Source organism: Camelus dromedarius, chromosome 14 (assembly GCF_036321535.1).
Source record: "Camelus dromedarius isolate mCamDro1 chromosome 14, mCamDro1.pat, whole genome shotgun sequence".
Classification (NCBI taxonomy): domain Eukaryota; kingdom Metazoa; phylum Chordata; class Mammalia; order Artiodactyla; family Camelidae; genus Camelus; species Camelus dromedarius.
In genome coordinates, this window is record NC_087449.1 from 12121845 (window position 1) to 12146789 (window position 24945).

Here is a 24945-nt window from a genome sequence, read left to right on the forward strand (position 1 = left end):
GGTATGCCCTCATTATTTCACAGATCAACATTTGTCACTTGGTGACAAGTTCAGAGGCTGAAGTACCCTAGTGGGTCCAAGGCTGACATGCTGGGAAAGCAAACAGCTGAGTGGGTGCTGGGGGGGTTGCTTAAACTAGGGCAGAGACCCAAAATAAGCACCACAGGGTGTGGAAGATGCACAGGGGAAAGCCGTAAGAGTCAGGTATGAGCACCACGACTGTGTTCACCTGTGTTCAAAGTGCAGGAGGGAGGATGAAAATTGAGTTTGTCGAACCAAGATTTGTATGATGCTCAGAGACTGGGTTAGAGACAAAGTCCGGAAGAAACATGACACCCTCAAATGAGTTTGAAATTGTGAGAAACCAACACTTCATTTCCAGTTAGCCATAGAAGGCATCTAAAAACATGAGATGTGGGTTAGGAGAACATACAGTCAGCCCACTGCCACTCCCTCCTTTAATTCTGTTCTTTTTTTTTTTTTTTTTTTTTTTTCTTTTTTTGAGTGGCAGTTTCTGAGCATATACATACATAAAATAGGAGGACAAGCGTGAGGGCGTAGGGCAGCATTTGTTCCTGTAGAAGTAAGGTATTGGATTGGGTAGTACAGATCATGAATAAATAGATTTGGCAGAAGAACAAGGGGTGTTGGACCTCTTTTTCAGGCCTGTTAATTTCTTCTTCTATCCAGTACCATCACCTTCTTAGTTAATGGAAATTTCTCCAAGAAATGGCAAAACGCTTACTGTCAGTTCCATTTTCTGGCCCTATGGGTTTTAATGGTTTGTGTGTGTGTGTGTGTGTGTGTGCCCTTATTGCATTTGTACAATGAGAAATTAGGATCAGCTACATTTCAGATAACTATCTCAAAGACATTTTAATTGGACTTTGATTACTCCTCCTTTTTTATGGCAAATGGTATTGTACCACTCTGTTAGTTTTTAAAAAATAAAATTATGTATGTAAGATTACAGGTTTGTTCATTAATCTAACATAAATTAGCTGGAAGATGTCAGAGCAAGATGTTAGAGTGAGGCCAGGAGCACAAAAATCTTTGCATCGGTTGAAGGTAATGATCTGGACTCTTCATTTCCTTGGAATCATTCCCTTCTGGAACTCTGCCTACTGGCAGAGCATTTATACTTTATTTGTAACTTTAAGACATGTTTCACTGTAGTATATAAAATTTTAAATTAAAAGTATAAATTATATAGTTTATGACCTACCACATTTATTGTAGCTTTGATATATAGCTACTGAAAATCTGAGACTTAATCCTGTACACTTTGTTACTTTATCTACGATGGCTGTGTATTAAGAATCATAGTAAAATATAACCTGAACAAAAGCAATAACTTGTGGTAAAATTTTAAGGGAGTTGAATCACACGTTCTGCTACATCTTAAATTTTAGTTTAACTTACATGGAAAAGTGAGGCTTTGGAAAGAAAATGGGCCACTCTTTTTTGCCCTCTAGGTTACTCTAAACTGAGTTGTTACAATCAATTTTGATGTAATACTAGGAGACAAAGAATTCCAAATGTATTTTGTAAATTGGATTCTTACTAAATTAGGAAAAAATATTACATCATCAATGATAGAAATTACTCTAATGACTTTGTCGATGAATCAGGCTCTTCAGAAAACAACTCAAGAGTTGGCCTGTTGTTAACATTTTTAGGATACTGTCAACGTGGATTGGCCAAATCAAAGTTAAAAATATATCTGCACCTAAGTTTGCTCTGTCATCTTCCTAATGATGAGATTTTCCTTGCTTTCTTTTAAAATTTGCCATGAAATCAAATCTCTATGTAATACTGTTATCAACAGGGTAATATAAGCACTAAATTAAAAATTTACTTTTTCACCTATTTCCAGATATAGACGAGTGCAGTGAGTCAGCAGCCTGTGGTGATCATGCCGTGTGTGAAAATGTGGATGGTGGGTATAACTGCTCCTGCAAAGAAGGTTATCAGACATCCACAGGAAACTCCCAGTTCACACCTAATGATGGCGCTTACTGCCAAGGTAAATTATATTGTTAAATTTTATGTTTGCTGAAACTTTATGTATTATAAAATATGTACTATCTAGTGAAATATCAAAGAGCTACACCTTCCAAGAAATGTACCAGGAGCCTTTATCATCTATAAAATGAAGTAAGAAAAGGTATTGTTTTATTTAATGGAAGCTGTAGACCACATGCACATGTTTTATGTAATTAACATGACCTATTCTTTAGGGTAGCTACAAATTTTCTAGATTCCATAAAATACCGTGCATTTTAATGAAGAAAATTAAGTGAATTTTTATTATGACTAAAGTTTTAGGGTAATGAATAATGAAAACAATTTTAAGTAAATGAATTTTCATAAAAAAAAGAAAATGAAATTCAAGTGTTAAGAATGTTTTCAATGTTTAAGTAAGTGAGCAGAATTATTGGAATCAATATAATTATCTTAGGAAAGCTATTTTTAGAAACCTACCATATAATGTGTTTTTTTTTTTCCTGCAGAAATTGTGAATGCAGACTGCCACTTAGATAATGCCTGTATTGCTGAGAATATTGGTAAAACTTTAGCAAAAGTGAGTAAAGAAGTTGAATTAAAAATCTGTTCTCTTTTGACACTTTGGTTTCCATTAAAATCTCTAATGGCACGTTTTAAAAAGAGCAACAAGCAGTGGATCTTCATATAGAGTTGAAACTATGTTCGTTTAGAGATCTAAGTATTTTGTTTCAGTCAGAGACAGGATTAATTGGAAAATCCCCAAAGTACTGAAGAAGACTTTTACATATTTAACTTATGTTACTTTTTTACTGTTCAATATACTGAAAGTTAGTTTCAACATGCAAAGAACATTGATGAATAAAGTAGTAAAAACATACTTTGACCCCAAGCCGTTCCCACATTCTAAGAAGACATAGATGAATGCAACTAGATTTTGTACCTCAAAGTAAATACTATTTCAAGGAGTAAATAAGTAGAACATTCATAAAATTATTGTCCTGTGATTGAAAGTGTGAGTCTCAATATGACTCATTAACAATCCACTAAAGCAAATTTCCATTTTATCATGTAAAGAATTTTCTCTGGTTGATTAAAATCTAGTTCAAATTAAGTTGTAATTTATTATAACTTTTAAAAGCTCATTTTAAAAATGATCCATTCAAACATGCTATTTACTCCCTGAAGTAACTTGTATACTTTTTAGGTCATTGGCTAATCTTCAGGTTTCAGTGTTTCATATTATAGTTTAGGTTTAGTCTGATAACTTACTAATGTATAGGACAAAAAGAAAAACTCAGAATATATTTAGTATACAATGTTTATTCTTGAAAAGATCCAGTGGTACTTTAAACTGGTTTCCTTTTTCTGAACTCATTTTTGTTCAGATCAGACACATCAAAGAACCCATGGCTTTGCTACAAGAGGTCTATAGAAATTCCGTGAAAGATCTTTCACCAGTGGATATAATTACGTATATAGAAGTATTAGCTGAATCATCCTCATTACTGGGTTACACGAACAGCACTAATGCAGCCAAGGACATCCTTTCTAATTCAACTCTTACTGTAAGTATGCTGAGTTTTAACTCAATTATAATTAAGCTTTAAATTTTTCTTTACATCTGTGATTAAAGTAAGATTAAGAGATATACTTATTTTTTTTTCAACAGGAGTTTGTAAAAACTGTGAATAATTTTGTTCAAAAGGATACATTTATAGTTTGGGACAAGTTATCTATGAATCATAGAAGAACTCAACTTACAAAACTGATCCATGCTGCTGAACAAGCTGCCTTAAGGATCTCTCAGAACTTCCAAAAGAACACTCAGTTTGATACGAATTCAAGTGACGTAGGTAAGAAGTCAAGGTCAATGTCAAAGCAACAGTGTTTTCCAAACAAGCTCTTCTCAGAAGGGAAGGAAACTATTTCAAATACTGTTAATTAAATTGGCTGTTTTTTTTTTTTTAATCAATGCAGAAATGAATGGTAATGCATTTCACAAGGGTGGTATAAATAAAAAGGATGACTTCATACAATTTGCCTCTTTCCGGTACCCTCTACCTTTTCCTATTTCTCAACTGTTTAGCATTTAAATGCTCAGAGATTACTCCCTTGTCATCTCATGACTCGGTAGGATCTGCCTGGACTAATGATAGTGCAGACAGATTTCCTAGATATAGGATGTTAATTTTTAAGTTAAATTTTTATTGAAGCACACACATACAGAAAAGTGCACTATCAAAAGAGTATAACTTGACGAATTTTCACGAAGTGAACACGCTTGTACAATCAGGACCTCAGAAGCCCCCTCCTGCCTCCTGCCAGCCACGCCCTGCACCCTAAAGGTAATGCCACCCTGACTTCTAACACTGCAGCGTGAGCACCAGTTTTAGCGTCTCTGCAGTGGTCTGCAGAGAGACCACTATTTTACGTACTCATTTCCTGCCTTTCTAATGTTGGACCTTGAAGATTTTTTTTTACTTTTACCTTTGAGATCATTTGGGCATATATCTTCGTCCTGGAAGTGGTATATCTAAATTTCTCCTTAGGACTCCTTTACCTTTAGATAATATAAAGAAATTAACATAGTCAATTAGAATGTTTCTTGCTGTATGAAATCTCATACTTAAAACATTAAGAATCTAGATCAGACTGAGGAGGAAGTTTCTTGAGGAAACAAGGTACACTTTCAGAAATAATCATTGCACACACCTGTATTGTATTTTCTGGATGTCACCCTGCTATGCAGCAGTAGATATACAAAAATCATTATCTCTTCAAGATTCACCACTTACTCAAAATTAAGGTAGAAAGCATTGTGACCAACACATAGGAGCCTAAATTTCGATGATGTTCCTGAATGACAAAGGTGAAAATACATGAGGTAAGGAAATTATCACTCAAGAATTTAATTCAATCGCTCTGTATATAATAAATTATATTGTACATAACATCCTCTCATTAGATTGTAGTTGCTTGTCTGCCTTGATAATTATGATTTAAAGCTTCTTTGTATACATACATGTTTTCTTTTATTTAATTCAATAAATATAGAATTAAACCATGAATGCTATAGTGAAATCAAAAAAAAAAATCTTGAATAAGATTTTTAAATACAAATTATAATGTCCAGACATGTTTAGCATATGTTCATTCTACCTGCTGTAATTAAGAAGTTGAAATAGAATGATAGGTGAAATTGTCTCTAACTCAATAAATACCCTGAGGAAACTAATTGCGGAGAATTTGATTTTCGTGGTTCTGTTTCAGCTCTCAAAGCTTTCTATTTTGATTCCTATCACATGAAACATACTCATCCCCATATGAACGTGGACGGAGATTACATAAAGATATTTCCAAAGAGAAAAGCTGCGTATGATTCAAATGGTAGGACTTTGACAATCTTATATATAGTATTTTGACATTTTCCAGTAAATACTTATCATACATTTGATTGCATCATATGTACATAGAACATGTGTGGTTTTCTATAGGAAAAATGTTTTATGTTTGTGTACAGAATTTCCATATTTGTACTTGAGATTTTCATTATGATTTAAATACCTGGGGAGAATTTTAGCTGATGATATTAAGATCCTCTTGTTTCACCTCCAACTCTGTAACTGTCGAATATTGTTAAGATCCCAGTGGAAAAACACAAAGCAACTGTATTTCATTCCTCACCTTGCAGCGGTACATAGATGCTGTAATTTTCAAGGAGTTCTTTTAATATCTCCTCTCCAGTAATCCTTCATAGTCCTCACTGTGAGACTGAATTTGTGCTTGTATGAGGAAGGTGAATAGTGATAGTGTTCAAAAAGATAGAAAATTATGTTTAGGCTTGGATTTCTCGTCCACTTGTCATTTTCTTAGTCTTTGTACAGTAAACTCAACTAATCTACCGGCAGGCTTTCTCGAGAAATGGGATTCAGGAATGCTAGTACTCACAGGTAACTTTATGATTATCTAGCGTAATTTCCTCATTTCTTTGGTACTGAAACTAAGGAGCAAGAAGTCAGCAAATGGTACAGGACTAAGACTTAAAGGGGAGGAATTAACAAAGAAATCAGCCCCGAACAGCTTTTCCTTGCAACCTAAACACAGGCAAAGGAGCAGCTGCTATTTTAATTTATCCCTTTATCTGCTCTCTTAGTTCAATGCACTTAGGGAAAAAAAAAACTCTGCTAATAATACAATTGTTGTTCCCATACAGGTCAAAATATATGACTTAAGGAAAATGTGAATTATAATATTTTCCCAAAGCATGAGTAAGTGGTCATACAAATGAATGAAAACTATATATAACAACACACATATGTCTCTTACAGACATCATTTTATAAAACAGATGTAGTCTTTATTGTTAAAAAGCATGTTGACGCTTATTCTCAGACCATCTTTTAAAAAACTTTTTACGGTGCTACTGTAGGAATTTTTTCTAATCCGTTGATATTATCCTCTCCATTCTTTCTTGCCATTTTTTATTCAAAAGTAGGAAACAGATGGCCATAAAAAGCAAAAATAACTAAGCCATACTGCCATTGAACCCATGGTTCTTACCCTATTACATCATATTCTAATTAACCAAGCGCACATATAATATTTAGGAGCAAATCCAAAGAATGTGTTAAACTGTTGTATTTTCAAAGACAATCTTGAGTAGTGTTTAGAAGTTGAGAATAAAGACATTGAAAATACTTATCATAGTGACAGATGATGAAATTGTCATGAAATTAATATCTCAAAGAGATCCTGTCTGAGTGTATGGTAGTTTTGTTTCATTTCATAATCATGCAGGCAAACTCTGTCATTTGAAAGGGACAGTAATATCAGCTCTCAGGAAAGCAGAGGGAGAAAATTTGTTTTCCTCAAGGTTGAATCTTAAAGGGCAAAGCTAAGAAACTGATCAAAACCACTTAATGATGTCTACGTGTGATTATTCACTTATTGGCAAAACCTATTAATAAAAACATACATTAGTTAAAAGCAGCATAGAGGCATTAGTAGGAAAATAAAGGAGGCACAGATGGGTTTTTAATCTTTTTATAGTCCCTGTCATTAGGGAATGAAACCCTAGTTTACTGAAAGTAGGTACAGATTTGATACGAGAGCTAAATGAAATTTCAGGCCTGAAATTAGTGAGAAATCATGGGAATTAAAAGAGGCTTCCCCAAAAAAGATGATAATGGACAAATATTTGAAACAGTATTCATAAAGATATTAAAAGGGGGTTTTGAACCTTTCTATGTGACATGAATCTCCTTTTACCAAATGTCAAAAATTGATGTTAAATAAATATTTTCCTTTAGAAGGGGTAGGAGTGATGAATAGATTTTTAAAATCCATTTTATCTTTTTGGTGCTTCATTTGATTTTGGACAGTTCCCCACTATTACCCCCTGAAAAGTGGCTGTTGCACGAACTGGTTCATCGACTGGACTAGGTCAAGTTCACTCAAGAGGTTTCCAGGTTCTGCTTCAGGCCCTGGTCTGTTACAGCAAATGCTGGGCTGGTTGTCACCTCCGGGAATTAACAGAATTCACTAGCCCAGCCATGTTATACTAACATTATTTCTTTGATGTAAGCTTTCTGGGTTGAAAGTTTAGGAAAATATTCAATGTGCCTGAATTTCAGCAAGGCTCTTAGCAGTGTCTTGTGGGGCTTTTTTAGATTAAGGTAGAGAACATGAATGGTGATGTACTTCTGCAACTTCCAGCTCACATAATCATATCCAAAGAATACTATTTATTAGTGTGATATTGTGATGTGAAGGGTTGCAGCTTTGTATCACAGTCCCTTGCTTTTGATGATTGTCAACATTTGTATTGAAGATTTTGATTCATTTATGCTTTTCAAATTGCTGTAGTCACAAATTTGAAGGAACAACTGAATATGATAGAGTTCTTCCTAAGTTCTCCAAGTCTCTAAAGCAAACACGTTTCTGTTAATAAGTATGATGATAATCATATTAAGATAGCACCTTAAAGTTTACAGAAGACTATGTACTATTTCATTTGGTCTCCACCTTATCCTAGTAAAGAGCTAGGTTATGTTAAAGGTAAGAAAGCTCAAGTCTATGCAGGGACACCCAAGTAGGAGCAATGACTAAAACCACAACTTTCAATTCCAAGAGTAAATTCCAAATATAAATTCCTCAATTTACTGTCCATGATTCTCTACGGCAGACAGAGAAGGAATAAGACCTAAGTGGCAACAGGAATTTTAAAAAATAATTGTTTTCCATGTTGAGTTGTTCACACACTTGATATCAGTGATAATGAGTTGTTACAAAAACCAAGGCAGTTTGAGGTCCATTAATACAGGCTTAGTGTCCAGGTGAAGGGGAAAATGGTCACATGATAATCCAGACTGATCAGGGAAGATTTCCACCTTGGAGTTATGTGCCAACATGCTGTGTTTGGGGAGTGTCAGGCGTGTGAACAAATGGCTGCCTTAAAAGGCTGTAAATTTCCTACCGAGTTCACGTAACTGTATGTCATCGATTTAAATAGCAGACATTTCATTGGGCATGAGTTTAAACTCAGTGGCATCTCACAACTCTTTCAATTCTAAACTTAATGCTGTAAATCTGTTTTATTTCCCCCCAATATCTTTCTAATTCATATATTTGCACAGCTAAGTAGTAAGTCAAAATCTTATTTTTCAAGTGAATACACTTTGCACCTTGGTTCTTAGTCAGTACTTGGATGTAAATTTATCTAGGACTACTTTTATCCTAAATACAGTTTGTGCCAAGAAGATGTTAGTCCACGATCAGTTTTAGAATCACAGGGGTCAGAGAATAGGCTTACCGTGGTTTGACAGTGTAAGCGTAAGTATATTATGACCCACATTTCAGTGTCTGCGGATTTGTATGACTCCCTTAGAGTAAAAATTTTGTCTGGTCAATTTTTATGTTTATTTTAAAAGCTTAAATACATTTTTGTTTTATAAGAATTTCACTGAATACACTTATTTAATTGATAGGCAATGTTGCGGTTGCATTTTTATATTATAAGAGCATTGGCTCTCTGTTTTCATCATCGGACAACTTCTTATTGGAACCTCAGAGTCCTGAGAAAGCCGAAGAAGAAGGAAGAGTCATCTCTTCAGTAATTTCAGTCTCAATTAACTCGAACCCACCCACATTGTATGAACTTGAAAAAATAACATTTACATTAAGTCACATAAAGGTAAGTTGCGTTTCTGGTGACTGTTGGTTATGGCTATGAAACATTCAAAGAAATGAACATTTTTTTGTGACTTCACTTTAATGGCATGTGAGTTCTTGAGTTTAAGAACAGATTCAAAATTAAAATAAAAGAAGAGTAAAGTGGTTTAAACTAATTTTTCAATAAAATAATTTTGTACTTCCAGTGACCTTCAAACTTTCTAATAAGCCAAAGGATGTCACCTATTTGATTCCCTGAAATTAAGCTGTATTTTAGTTTTATTTTTAAGTATATTGCTCATTTTTGGAAGATGTTCATACCTTTAAGGAAGAAGTAATTAAAAAGTATCAAAGAGATAAATGTTACCTATGTAATGACGGAGACGTTTGGTTAATAATTGTCATTTAAAATAATATTTGCAGAGATTTGGGTGCTGATTAAAATAAAATCATAGAGAAATTTACAATATTTCATAAAGAAATCATCTGAGACTATTTTACTCTTAATGTTAGTCTAAATCTTTTTTTAAAACCGTGTATAATAAAACTGTATGATTAAAAAAAACATGATTAGAAATAACCAAGTATTGGGGGTTTTTATAGACCTAAAAATGAGTGGGGAAAGTTTAAATTATATTGTTTGCTGCATTTTTACATTTGATAGTTTCTTGGGCTTTCAATCAAATTTCAGTCCTAGTACATGATGCAAAGTGCCTCAGAAGCTCCGTTTAGAGAACCCTGGAGCTGGGTAATTGTATGTGCATGTTTATGGGGAGCAGAGGACTAAAAGAACATACAGTCAGCCCTCTGTAGCCACAGGTTCTGCATCCGTGAATGCAACCTGACACAGATCGAAAATATTGGAGGGAAAAAAAATGCCAAAAAGTTCCAAAACTCAAAACTCGAATTTGCTGCAGGCCCTTTACTTAGCATTAACATTGTATTAATTGTTATAAGCAATCTAGAGATGGTGTAAAGTATACAGGAGGATGTGCGTAGGTTATATGCAAATACTACTCCATTTTACGTAAGAGACTTAAGCATCTGTGGATTTTGGAATGAGCAGGGATCCTGGATCCAACCCCTTGTGGATACCGAGGGGCCACTCTGTATGCTTACGCACGGTCCAAATGTGTCGCTGTAAAGAAAGGCATCTGAAGTAGAGAGAAACTAAATGCATAGAAAATGCACATAAATAGTAGTTCAGACCTAAGCATTGGTAGGCATTCTGCTGAGGGGGAAAGAAAGTGTGAACTGTTTTAAGAATGGACCCTAAATTTAGATATTTTCAGATGCTAAATGCAAATGTCCTTTTGACACTAGAAAACAAACGCTGTTCTTTCACATGGTCTCATGGTTTTTCTGCAGTTTTTATTAGCTGAACGTTTTGGCAGCTGAAGAGATGCCAAAGGCAGCCCACTTGGTCAGTCTCTGACACAACAACAAAACAAAACACACACACAGCCTTCTCCTTGGTTAATAGAAAGCTTGATTGTCCTTAATCTTCTCTGTTCAAATCCTTTTCCCATTCAAAGTAATGACCACTCTGAAATTTCACCGCTTTTCTCTAACACACCTTCCTTCTCTAAGAATAAAATTTGATCCCATTTTTTTTCTCTAGGAAAATAGAAGCTGTCTCATTTATCACACCTTCAGTTTCCTGATCCCCTGACAATTTATTTGCAATTTTACCAACTAGTATATACTGTTTCATTACCTCAGAATAATATTAATCATAGCTTTTATAATAATATTGATAATGATAATAATGATAGCAACCAGGACTTGAATAATGCTTATATGGGACCAGACTTTGTTCTAAATTATTTACTTTTAAAAAATTCACTTAATTCTCACAATAGCCCCATGAGGTATGTACTGTTATCTCCATTTTACAGATAAGGATAGTGAGACTCTGAGGAATCAAATTACCCAAAACCCAGTAACTCCTCTAATTTTAAGAGTCTAAAAAATAGGAATTATCTGTTGACTTCCATCTGCAGAAAATTTGGATTTAGTTTTCCTATACATCTCTTTCCCTGGGAGACACACCCTCCCGCTCCCCCAGCAATCTATTCTCCCGTGTTTCATCAAGTTTCTGATTAAATCAATTTTCAGTGTGTAATTCACACCTGAATCAGCAAGCCGAACCATTCTCCTGCTGTTAGTAAATTCCTCAAATTTATTTGTTTAGATTTCTGTTTATCCATTACTAATTTGTCCCCAAACTTTCTGACAGTACTATAAATCTCCTCAGCAAACATTTAAATACATAAGATTATCAGATGATTTCTACAGACATCCTTTTTTGGCTTCTGTGAACTTGATCCTGTCTGGATGGTCTGCTCTTTGCCTGCTGTACAGCTATCAGCCTGGACATTCCTGCCACCTCATCCTGGACATGCAACTCATCTCTCTCCTGTGTCAGCTTCAACATTTCCTTGAGCTACTGTTTTCTTCTTTCGTGGCTTATCCCTGTGTTTTGGTGGCATATTCTCCACTGGCTCTTGAGAAAAGATGCCCAGAAAGTCAACTTTTTGAACTCTCACATTATCTTGTGAGATAAGTATCTATATTTCTATCTTATCCTTACTAGATAAATTCCATGGGTATAGAGTTATAAATTGAGAATAATTATTTCTTCAGAATTTTCTAGACCTTGCTCATTGTTTTCTAGCTTCCAAGGTTTACCTGGAGAAGTTGAACACAAATTGATATTTTCCTTAGAATCTGCATTCTTTTGCATGTGATCTGTCTCTTTCTGTCTAGAACTTTTGAGATCTTACCTTTGTTCTCAAGATTCTAATCTAAGATGAACGTTGGTGTGGATCTTTCTTCATTAACTGTGCTAGGCATAATCTGAGTCTCTTCAGTATGAAAATGTACGGCCTTCAGTTTCAGGGAATTTTTTAAATATAACTTGTGTGTTAATTTCTTCCGCTCTAGTGTCTCTGGTCTCTTCTGTTGCTCCTGCTATTTAAATATTAGACTTCTCAGCTGAAACTCTGAGGTTTTTTTCTTTTTAAATTTTCTTCTCCATTTTTAATTTCTTTTCTAACATTTTTTTATTTCTACTTTATACTTAATTATAATTGAAAACTCTTATTTTTTAAACTCTGCCTTTGTTTTATGGGTGCAGTATCTCTCTGCGGTATCATTTGTATTTAAAAAAACAAAGAAAAAACTCTTTTCTGCTCCCAACATTGTGTTGCTCCTGATTTTTTTCTCTGTTTGGCTTGTTGGCCTTTATTCTTTGTCTTTCATGTTAGAGTGTGTGCCCCGGAGGTCTGGTGGTTCCTGGTAGGTATTCATACCTAATAAGGAGGCATTTGAAAGACGTGCATATTCAAGTGGCTTGTGGCAATGGTGTGCTTCCTTAGAGAGTTACGTCAGGCTGGTTTCTGACCGTTGCATTGGAAGATCCACCACCTAAAAGTCACTTTTCTGGGGCCTTTCAGTTTCCCAGAAACCTTTTAACCTCATGCCTGTAGACAGAGCTTGGATTAGGAGAATGAAGAGAATGTGGTAGGTGATACTGAGAGCTCCGCGTGTAGACAGACCCTCACTTAACCCTCTGTTTTTTGCATGACACACTCTCAAGTGACTCAAGTTCCCCATTTCTAGAGTCCCTCTGGCTCCTCTAGTTTATGTGGGGTTTTTGTTTTTGTTTTTTTTTTAACACGTGTGGGATTGGGCATTTTCTTGGCTGTTTAGGGGGAACTAGATGTAGAGTTTCCATTTTCTTCACATAGCTTGACCTATTTGAAAAATTTCTTGACATCTCTCCAATTTTAGCTTAACCACTGTCTTCCCAGACTCACTCCAGTCAGATTCTCCAGAGCGCCAACTGTTGATCCAAGTGCTGGGATTTGTATACATGCCGTTAAAGCAACTGCCTGATTTAAAACCATCTGGGTTTCTATTATCCCTGAGGGAAGATGCTTTATCTTTTCAACTGAGGACCTCTGGCTCCAAGCACAGTGCCTGTCTCATATTTGATACTCCACTAATATTTTCTTTAATGAGTAGTTGTCTGAAGATTTGGGTTTGATTCTGTGTTACTCCACTCGCCAGTGGTTATGCTTGAGTATATTTTTAGATATCTCGTGATCTCTTAACACTCAACACAATACGTACCTCATAGGGCTCTTTTCAGGGTCAAATTAAATGAAATAGGTGAGAAAGGACCTAGTTAACTACAAATTGTTATAAAATTGTGAATAGTTTTTATTTCTACAAGAAACAAGTATAATGTGCACCATACTTTATGAATAAATCATTATGAAAACTTACAGTGCATTAGGCATTGTTATGATTAGTTAATATAAATATATGACTAGGAGGACTCTGCTGTTACTGAACACCCATCCTGTGGTCTACACGATCAGCCCCGTGCTGCCTGCTCTTATCCTCACTCCTCTTTACCTCACCCCTTGCTTGAACTACACTGGTTTCTCAATGTTTCTGGAAGATCCCCATTGAATCTCACTTAAGAGAGTTTCCATTTTCCATTCCAACTGTCTGGAACACTCTGTTCCCAATTCTCCGGGGCTCACTTTCTCACTTCATCAAAGTATTTACTTTAACGTCATCTAGAAAAAGCCTCCTCAGATTACTTTTATTCTCCTTTCCCAAGTTTATCTTTTTTGTTTAATAATTTCTTGTCTCTTCAATAGAATGTAAGGTCAACAGTGCAAACAGTTTCTCTGTTTTGTTCAGTGTTATATTTTTAGCAACTGGATCAATGACTAATGTCTAGTGTATACTCCATAAACAAACATTTATTGAAGATAATATGATATGTCATGCACCATTCTAAATGACATGCATGATCTCAGCTGATAACAATTCTCACAAGTCTGTGATGCAGGGTTGATAAGCTATAGCACCATCGCAGTATAATTTCAGTTCTTTCACACAACAGCAAAATTCATTTATTAGCATTGATTTTATGCTTCACTTTTTAGGCAGAGCTTTAATTATATTGATATGCAAAAATGGTATTTTAAATATAACAAAAATGATACCATATGGATAACTTCTTATCTTTCTTCCATCAGTAAAATGTCTCTTTTTCAGACCACAGAGAAGCATAGGAGTCAGTGTGCGTTTTGGAACTACTTGCCTGACACCATGAACGGCAGCTGGTCCTCCGAGGGCTGTGAGCTGACATATTCGAATGAGACCCACACCTCGTGCCGCTGTAATCACCTGACACATTTTGCAATTTTGATGTCTGCTAGTTCTTCCATTGTAAGGCAGTTTTCCACTTCATATTTATAAATCTGTCTGTGTTTTGTATGTCATTCATAAGAATAATTAATTTTTATGTTTCCTTTGGGTATAAATAGTATATTTAATTAATTGATAAAACCCCAACAGTATCTTTTTTTAGTCTGTTTTTCTACCTAACTTCTATGACATCTAGTCTGGATTTTTGGTTATTTTTAGTGTAAGACTTAGCTAGTCTATAATTTCTAGTAGATTGTGTGCTAAATATCTATCCATTGACTCTTAGATTTTAATGCTGCTTTTAATGACCATTTATACATTTTAATGTATCATGGACTTAAAGGGTTTTTGCTTTTGTATCAAAATTCTTTAGAATATTTGATACCTAGCCAATAAGTATTAGCACATTTATAATTAATGTCATCTTTTAATAATACAAGATTTTTAAACGTGAAAAATCTCTTTAACGTAAATAGCTTCATAATATGTATTTTACATCAGTAACATCTTGCTTTTACATTATATAACTTTTTTACTTTATATCTCTGCATCATAATCTTGATTAGATTACAGGTTTATTTCCATACAGGCTTAGACTCCATCAAATATATAAAGTAGTCAAATAAATCTGCTTCACCACAATGTCAGTGATAAAGGTGCTATTTTTTTTTCTGAATGTTAAGTAAACAAAGATGCTTCTATTCTGTATATAAAACCATTTAGTTAAAATGCAACCAACCTTTCTCATTTCAAGTCTCTCATCTAGACTGTTTTGTTATTCTATGTATGCAGCATTTCTATATATGCAGCATTTCTGATACCTTTGCTTAATGTGTTTAAATGAATTGCTGCATAGAAATAAGACTTGTTCTTACCCCCGATAGATCTGTTTTAATTAACCACGTTCACATTACAATAATGAATTTCCTTTCTAATATCAAAACTGTTGATGATAACGTTGTTAAACCATATACTAATATATACTATGGCTAGAAAAGAATCACTAATTACAGAACTGTTAAAGTGCTGTATGATTGATATCAGATTTCTCTGAATATTGAGCATTTTCAAAAGCACAAAATTTTTCTCTTCTAAATGCACATTTGTATTTTTACATTTTATGAACATTTTGATTAATGTTTCACCAAAAAAGGAAGTTCATTATATGTTATAGTTCCTTTGACAAGCTACTAAGTTATTCTGTTAACAGCTGTATTATTATTTTCCCTTAGGGTATTAAAGATTATAATATTCTTACAAGGATCACTCAACTAGGAATAATTATTTCACTGATTTGCCTCGCCATGTGCATTTTCACCTTCTGGTTCTTCAGTGAAATTCAAAGCACCAGGACAACAATCCACAAAAATCTCTGCTGTAGCCTGTTCCTTGCTGAACTTGTTTTTCTCATCGGAATCAATACAAACACTAATAAGGTATGTAGATCTCCCTTACTCTCTATTTTTATTCTCTAAATTTTACTGTCCTAAATATATATGTCATAGAAACCTGAATTATTAAAGGCTTATATGGGGCAAACACACAATATACTTTGTTCTTAAGCCTTTTCTCAGTTTGATAATGCTACCATATCTAAGCCACTTGCTTATCGATTCCCTGAGCTACGATGTCCTTCATAATGATGAACTATGAAAGCCTGGCAGAAAACTAAAGAAATAACCTGTTTTGTTTTGTTTTGTTTGAACATGGGCATTAAACAAAAACAGAGGGAAGAGAGAGAATTGGAAGTAAAATTTATCTTAACACAACAGCCAGAGTTCATTGATTGAAATTTGCACTTTTCTAACCACTAGTCACTGCACTTTTCTAACCATTTTCCACCAGTATTGATCTAGAGCCTTACTGAATAAATAGTTCCCATATCGTGCTGGTCTGGGTCTTCCTAGAAGCAGACGCTAAAGCGGGATAAAACATGCAATAGATTTATTAGGCAAAATGTCTGTGAGAGAAAATAGGAAGGAGAGTTTTGGAGAGCCATCAGAGCAAGACGCAGAGCTGACCGTGAGTGAAGGGAAGGAAGGAGAAAGGACGAGTGCGGGAGACTGTGCGCAGCAGTGCAGTCCTAGGCAAAGCGCAGCGTGGTTGGCCAGGAGCCCTTTGAGAAGACCCAGAGCCACAGGCAACAGAAACAGGCTCACAGACAGAGCAAACAAACTTATGGTTACCAGGGGAGGGGAATGGAGGTGGGAAGGGACAAATGGGGAGTTCAGGATTTATAGAGACTAACTACTATACAAAAAATAGGTAAACAGCAGGGTCCCACTGTATAGCACAGGGAACTATATTCAATATCTTGCAATAACTTATAATGAAAAAGAATATGAAAAGGAATACAGTATGTGTATGTATGACTGAAACATTATACTCCACACCAGAAACTGACACAGCATTATAAACTGACTACACTTCAATTAAAAAACAAAGCAAAACAAACAGGAAACCAGGAGTGTCTTAGTGATCTCGCAGCGCTCAGGCAATGGCTGGCAGCAGCGCTGGAGAAACAGGAACACATCACTGGCTTTCCTAGCGCAGCAGCTGCAGCTCCCCCTGCAGGCGGAGATGGAGAACGCATCCTCGTGGCGGCAAAACATCCTGTCCTCTCCATTAAATTGCCTCTTACTAGAAATCCTTCAAGTATTGAAACTAACCATCAGCTATCAAGGTTTTCTTCTCAAGCAGATGCCATAAAGCACTTACTGTAAATGGTATACACTAGACTGTAAACTTCATATCTGGTTTATTTTTATTTTTTTTGATTTGTTTTGCAGTGGTATTCATACCATCTTTCAATTTTATGTACTTCCCACTACCCTCCATCAGCGCCTAATTCCTTCAGCCTTATTCCACCATCATCCTCACCACAAAACTATTCCTTAGAGTGTTTATTTTCAATTCTGTTACCTATCAAATTCTTCCCATTTTGAAACCATATTTCAAATCTCACTTCCTCACTAAAGTGGTCCCCAAATTTTAATCATTATTCCCAACCTCATATAATGTTCTCCAATGTATTTTAGTATGTAATCTCATTATGTTGGATTATACTATGTTTTGTTAAATGCAATAGGTATGTAAGTGTTATTATGTTACCTCACCAGTAATAGATTGTGTTAGTTCTATGAATGCAGAAGTATGTAACTACTTGTTTTCTGTTGTTTCTCTTTTTTTTAATTGTAGTGTAGTTGATTTACAATGTTGTGTTCATTTCTGGCATACAGCGTAGTGATTCATTTTTTATATATATATTCATTTTATATATATATGTAATTCCTTTTTCATTATAGGCTATTACAAGGTATTTAATATAGTTCTCTGTGCTATACAGTTGGACCTTGTTTATCTGTTTTATGTATAGTAGTTAGCATCTGCAGATCCCAAGCTCCCAACTTATCTCTCCCTACCCCCTTTCCCCTCTGGTAACCAGAAGTTTGTTTTCTATGTCTGTGAGTCTGTCTCTGTTTTGTAAAAAACTTTATTTGAGTCATTTTTTTTAGAATCCACATATAAGTGACATCCTATGGTATTTTTCTTTCTCTTTCTAGCTTACTTCACTTAGTCTGATGATCTCCAGGTGCTAACTACAGTTCTAGGTGTGAAGTCAATACTAATAAATAACATTTAACTGCAGTCCATCTCGAATTTACCTGATAATCATATCACTTAAAATGACTCTAAAATGGATATTTTGGTAAAATACATCATCATTTGTCTGTTTTGTAAATTCAGTGTTTTCACTTAATCGAGCTATTTATTATTTTTTTAGGCATAATATTAACAATAAGTTTCATTCTTTTTGCGTGAATAAAATAAAGAAGAGTGAAAGAATGTCCAAAACAGTAATCAATTCAAATTACTAACAGGCACTAAAATATCGTGGCTTACATGTGACTAATCCACACTTTATTACATAATATAAATGTATAAAAAGTATAAACCTCTGGACAAGAACAGAAACTAGTTCTATCACAGAACTAATGTGAACACAGATGAACGTTTCACATCGATGAAGCACAGTTATTTTAAATCAGATTCAAGAGGTACATCTTAAAAGACTGACCCTTGCCAAGGCTAGTTTAATGGGATCAAGCATTATATAAAATGGTATAATTGGTGGAGAACGTCAGTATTTTATGTTACGATAATGTTAAAGCAAACATTGCTTACGGCTTCTTTCTTTCTTTCATTTCCAGCTCTTCTGTTCAGTCATAGCCGGGCTGCTGCACTACTTCTTTTTAGCTGCCTTTGCGTGGATGTGCATCGAAGGCATCCACCTCTATCTCATTGTCGTAGGAGTCATCTACAACAAAGGGTTTTTGCACAAGAATTTCTATATCTTTGGCTATCTCAGCCCAGCTGTGGTAGTTGGATTTTCAGCATCATTAGGATACAGATATTACGGCACCACCAAAGTGTAAGTTAAGACAATCTCATAAAAATTAGAAATGCAATTTTGAATATGCTTTGTGCATCATCGACAATTTTGCTTTGTTGAAGTACATAGTACATATTTATAGATTTTTACCTCTTATTTACTTTTCAGATGTTGGCTTAGCACAGAAAACAACTTTATTTGGAGTTTTATAGGACCAGCCTGTCTAATCATTCTTGTACGTATATTTAAAATTGCGGTGAGAATTCAAAAATGTTATGATTTCAGGGTGCTTAAAACTCTCAGCCATCAGTCATTTACTTGGAAGGGAAAAATAATTTTGAACATTTTACAGTATATCATGTATTAACATTTTATATACATTGCATCACTTTTGAGAAAAAACATACATATTTTGAATTCAAAACTATTACAATTCATTTGCCCCTCTTGGGAGGATATATTTTTGCATTACATGTAGGAAAAGCATCTCTCACGTCTCAGTAGTGTCTCTTCATACTCCAGTCCTGAGAGTGTGCCAACCAGCTAATAATCTGGCATTTCAGATGTTTACGTTATTTAATCTTTTATCGATGATCAGGGATCTTTGAAGATTAGACTGTCATCTTTCTAGTTTTATCATCCTTATGTACCCTGTCATCATGAAAGTGATTTTAAACTAAATTGCGACATCAGAGACCAGAACCCACTATTTCCCATGAGCAGACAAGTTATACATTGATAGCCCTATTTCAGCTGGGAAGAGGGCCTTTTAATTCTTATTGGAAGTAGTTTCAAACCTACAAATTTGGCAGGTGTTATGTGTTCTGTTCTAAATAAAGACATTTTTATATGTCTCCAGAGCATTTCTAAGTGCTGTAAGTTTTCAAAGCCATTCTGAATATAATAGTCTGTCAATGAATCTGGGAGGTCTGACAAGATTCTACAATAGAATGAATTGTCAGTGGAGGAGTTGTGACAATATTTTGGACAACTTTGCCCCATATGTTTTGATCGTAAGCTAGCTATCTTTTTGCTTTTTTTTTTTCTCTTACGTTTCCCCCATGCATTTTTTATGGCTGTGAGGAAGATGCTAAATGGAGAAAGACTTGTAATGCAAAGGAGAGAATTTTTATCAAGGTTTATATTTTTAATGGTGTGGGTGAAATAAAGTGCATTTAGAGGCTATATTCCCTAATCATCACAGAAAATTGTTTATAACTCTCACAAGGAATCTAGTAATAAAAAAAGAAACTCTTGGCAAGGTTTTAGCTAAAACAGTTTCAATGTTAGTTTATTTATAATTCCTAAAACTTCAGCTCCCATGAGAATCCAGACTGAGTGGTGGCCCATTCATATATTTTCATGTGTTGCCCTGATATGAGTATTCTGTGTGATGGCACTGCCTTCACATTCTGATTTTACTGATTCCCTCTCTACAGAGCGGGCCATCTCTGATACTGTTTTGTACAAGTGAAAGATCAGTGGATCAGTGGTTCTTACAGTTTAGATGAAAGTTGTAGGCTAGGAATATCCCGAAAACAAGAAAAACAGGAGCATTTCTCTAAAGTAACAAATGGAAACTGTTCCCTGAAAACATTTTTTTTACTGTTGCTTCTATATGAGGAAAGATAATTTTGAATTATCTTATAGTAAGGTCAATAGATTTCAGATGGGCTTATCTAAAAAATGAGTCCCATGACCTTTCCTAGAAATAAACAATGTCCTAGTCTGGAATTAACGAACCAATATATTTTTCATACCGTTTCAGTATGAGAATCATTCCACTTAACTAGAGGGTCAGGCTACTTAAGAAATGGATAAGGCTCCTTGATTTGACTCTAAAGCTGAATGCTGTTTATCTTTTTCTGTATTTTTAAAAACTGCAGAAATTCTCTGAATAACTATTGAATGGAAGTGAATTCCTTTGCTGTGGTTATCTCTGGTGTTCTGTGCCAATGCTGGCTGTTATTATTATTATTACTACTACTGTTATTATTCAGCTGTATGACACAACTTTAAGTAAAACTTTTCCTGTTGTCCCAGAATAGTATCGAGTTCAAAGGTAAAATAAAAGAAATACTGAGCACCAGACATTTGAAAAAGAGCCACCAACAGTTTGTGCCTGACACTCCCCGTGGGTCTTACAAAGAGACAGTAGGACCAGCAGTAACTCAGTAAGAGGACTAGGGATGGGGGCGCTGAGAGGTTAGTGGCTCAGAGTGAGGAGTCCGTGGCCTTTGAGGGAGTGCATTGTTCTCTATGAAAAGCTTTTCTTTATCCTGCCAGTGAGAAAGAAACGTCAGTGCGCCCCCATTTCCCTGAAGACGAGCTGTGGAGGAGTACTCCAAAGGGTTTGTAGAGAATGGAACCAGAAACAGTAAGAGTGAAAAACTCTCATTCTGATCCCAGACTGAATGCCAGTGTGGCTGTGGGATTATCATGTCTCCTTGATGTACAAGAGCAGAGTGGGAGCAGGTTTTTATGACAGCTTGACATGATCCCTGACTTTGGGTCAAATATGAACATAGAGACTAGACTTGCTTTTGGTTAGAGTTTCCTGCAGGCTGCATTTCCTGACAGCATGCAGGTGAAAGGATTACTATGGAATGTGCCTAGGAATAAAATAATGGGGGGCAAGGGGATACACAAAGGCTTTAGCTATCCTATAAGAACAGAAAAGTGAGAGAAGTGGAAAATAGTTGTGGGGCTGCCCGGAAAGTTGTCAGGTCAAGTGAAGTTATACATAACAAGAGAATGGGTCGAACAGAGGTGATGCTGAACGGTGGCATGGCTAGCCTTCTCTGGAAAATAGAAGGGGCCACGATGGAAGTGAAATACTATAAACACTAAGAAAATCACATATACCACCAAAGTGGAGGCCGTCACATAAGCTAAGATTACCAGCAGTAATAAGAACCAGACTAAACCAAAGTGATGTCCTGAGCTCTCTCCATCCACGAGGTGATCAGACCCTTGTAGCCCCCAGCAGCAGAGAAGCTGAGCTTTGTCAATGGAGGAACATATCCTACAACCACCCTTACAGTCAACTACATAGATTCACTGAATTGAAAATCATCATCCTATGTTTGGGGATATTCTGGGAGGTAAAGGTGCCAAGCCACATCCTTAAGTTCACCATGTTAACTGGGCGGTCTGGGCATGATGGGAGAACAAAGGGTATGTAAGAGTCATCCCCTGCCCACTGTCGTATCAATAAGGAGAAAGCAAGACAAAACAAATGGCAAAGAACATCATATAATAATATAAGTGATGCCAGTGAGCTGTAGGAGAGACCAACATGAGCTCAGAGTCATCGCTGTGATGAGGTCTCATTTGGAGGTGGGGAGAGGGGAAGAAGCAGAGTCGGCTCTACATGCATCGGATTCTTAGTGTGAGTTTGCCCTGTAAGCTTGCCGGGGGCCATTTGAAGAAACACAATGGGCACAGACAAAATAGTCGCCATTGAAAATAAGGCAATACCGGAAATCACAAAATTATCATCATCTGTCTGTTACTCAGAAAATTCAGGAATCATCCTTTCATAGATTCATCACTCACTGGTCGAGATGCCATTAACTATTTATCAAATTTTTAATTCCATTTCTCCTCTCCTTTCATAGTCAAGCCTTTGCTACCTTTTTTAGTCATTGTTACCCCTTACTAAGATTCTAGTATTATTAACAGTAATAGGAGTTATTTAAATTTACAGTTTTATTGAGCAGCTACTAATTTTGAAACACACAGCTAATACTTTAATACTCAATCTCCTTAAAGCAGCCATAGTGTTATGATATCATTTTATAGTTAATGAAAAATAGAATTTGATTCAAAATATTAAGTGATCGAGCCAAGGCACTGAATCTACAAATAAGTAATGAAGATAGAACTTGAAACTATCTCTGTCTTAATCTAAAGCTCGCCTTTTCATTTTACCTTGCCTCTTCTGCAACTGCCTTCTAATCTATCTTTCTGCTGCCATTCTGCCCCATTTCATTTTAATCTACCCATAATAAACTGCCCCAAACTCAGCTCACATAATGGGAACTATTAATAAGAAAAATAAGAACATTAATATTAAGCTCTGGTATACTCCTGGCACTAAACACTCTCCATGTGTTAACACACTGAATCTAATCTTTTAATAACTCAAAAATGGCTGTGAGTGTGTGTGTGTGTGTGTGTGTGTGATTTATTTTATTTTGAAGTTGGAAAAATCGGGGCATAGAGTGATTACACAGTTTGCCCAACAGCTAGTAAGTACCTGAGCTGGAACCCATGTCCATGAAGTTGAATCCACGGCCAACCTTCTTAATCCCAGTGCTGACAGTTTCCCTTTGTCTATAGTCCAAATGCCATCGGCTGGTTTATAATGTTCTCGGTATCGAGTTGAACCCTATCTATTTTCAGCCTTTTATCACACTGCATGTTCTCCTTTAAGAACTTTATCCTCTGCAGGATACTTGTTGTCCCTTGGATATTTTCTTGGTTCTTTGCACTCAATAGTCCTACCATCTTGTGTGAAATTCTACTACCTGAAATCTTTTCCTTAATTGATGCACAACTTCAGGAAAACCTTTCCTGATTTGTAACTAATCTCTGTCTTCATGCTCCTAAAGAATTTTGATTCAAACCTTTGTATCATACTTTTCACGCTTAGTTTTTTTCACATGACGATTTTCTGTGTGTATTACACTACGCATCCTCCACATCCAAACACCCAAACATAGAGCTATGAGTTTCTTGATGCACTGACCATAGCTTGTTTAATAATCAATGCCCGTGTGCTACATGAACTTAGGGGCCACAGCCCAATAATTGCAAAAGGATTCTCCACAGAGCGACATTTACACTGTATTCTCCGAGCTTGAGTGAACCCTAGACTCCAAAACTACACAGCCCTCTTTCTGGTCACTCCAGAACACAGAAGACAGTAAGCCTTTAATAGTTTTTCAGTTGATCCATTAATAGAAACCGTGGTAATAAATGAGGCAGGAAGAAATACCCTGTGATCTTTCTTAAGCTCTATGACTGTCCTGTGTTCTGGATCCCCAACATGGAAAATGAAGGTAATGATGCCAGCGCAACACAACAAAGAATATGGTAAAAACAAAAAGAATTTTTTTTTTTAGAAAGAGCATCTATTCTTTAAAAATTAAAACAGGAAAATACAAAATTATTTGGAGGGCAATCTTGGGCTTTCTCAGTTTTACCTGTTGTATTGAAAATTAAATTAAAACACTAATTTTAAAACCGTAATTGGCACACCAAAAATTTATATGCAAGACAATATATGTTTGGCTAATACAGTGTGTGTATATACATAAACATATATATACATATGAGCGCAGGTCCTAGTTTTTTAAATATTGGTGAAGATACGACAGCATTTGGTTAATTATAGCAAGACATGATTATATGTGCTTGTTACTTTGTGGAATTTGTTAAAAGTCTCTAGTACACTCTGGTGGAAAAAGTTAACTGAAATGAAACTAAGTGTGAAATAGCTTAAAGAAAAGCACTCGAAATTTAATAGAATAAATAGTATTTATTTTCCAGAATGAAGAAAAATTGTAAGTGAGCCTTCAAATTTAAATAGATAATTAGTGGAGACTTTGTGATGTCTGGCTTTATACGAGTAGTAAGATTGCTTTCACAGCTTTCTCTGAACAAATCTGGACAGACTTGTCCTCCGAAAAGACTTTTTTTATAGAACAACTGGCAATGGCTTTAATTCTGAGTCTTCGTATTTCTTCTATAAAGTGAGAACTAGTTCTCAGTAAATGGTATTTGCTTGTTGTTATGAATGGAGCCCTAGGGGGCACGTCTGGCTTGGGGTTATAATAATGCCTTTAAGACAATATGTAAATGAGTACAAACTGAATTAGTTCAGCCCTGGTGGCTTTTTTCTACCCCTAGGTATGTTGTTTCAAAGGAAGATTCCAGCTTTCAACCTACTCTGATAAGTGTTAACTGCTTAGGTATTTGAGCAGCAACATACTCTGTATTGATCAAATGAGACACTTCCTCAGGTGTTGACTCATTAGCATGAAGGCTCTCTTAGAATTCTGAAATGTGAACCAGTGACCCCACTGATGGCATCTATGAAGCACTACATTTAGAATGTTGAGATTATAACTGTACATG

At 35.5% G+C, this 24945-nt stretch overlaps 1 protein-coding gene across 1 annotated transcript in view; it reads left to right on the forward strand.

The window, feature by feature from the left end:
- ADGRL4 (adhesion G protein-coupled receptor L4) overlaps positions 1–24945 on the forward strand; it is a 110471-nt gene that overhangs the window by 63580 nt on the left and 21946 nt on the right. Inside the window, exons 4-13 of the mRNA XM_031465455.2 lie at positions 1877–2026; positions 2514–2584; positions 3393–3572; positions 3677–3860; positions 5278–5394; positions 8993–9198; positions 14256–14429; positions 15641–15844; positions 18620–18840; positions 18970–19036. Of these exons, the coding sequence (XP_031321315.2) occupies positions 1877–2026; positions 2514–2584; positions 3393–3572; positions 3677–3860; positions 5278–5394; positions 8993–9198; positions 14256–14429; positions 15641–15844; positions 18620–18840; positions 18970–19036 (1574 nt within the window). The remainder of the gene's footprint in view (positions 1–1876; positions 2027–2513; positions 2585–3392; positions 3573–3676; positions 3861–5277; positions 5395–8992; positions 9199–14255; positions 14430–15640; positions 15845–18619; positions 18841–18969; positions 19037–24945) is intronic.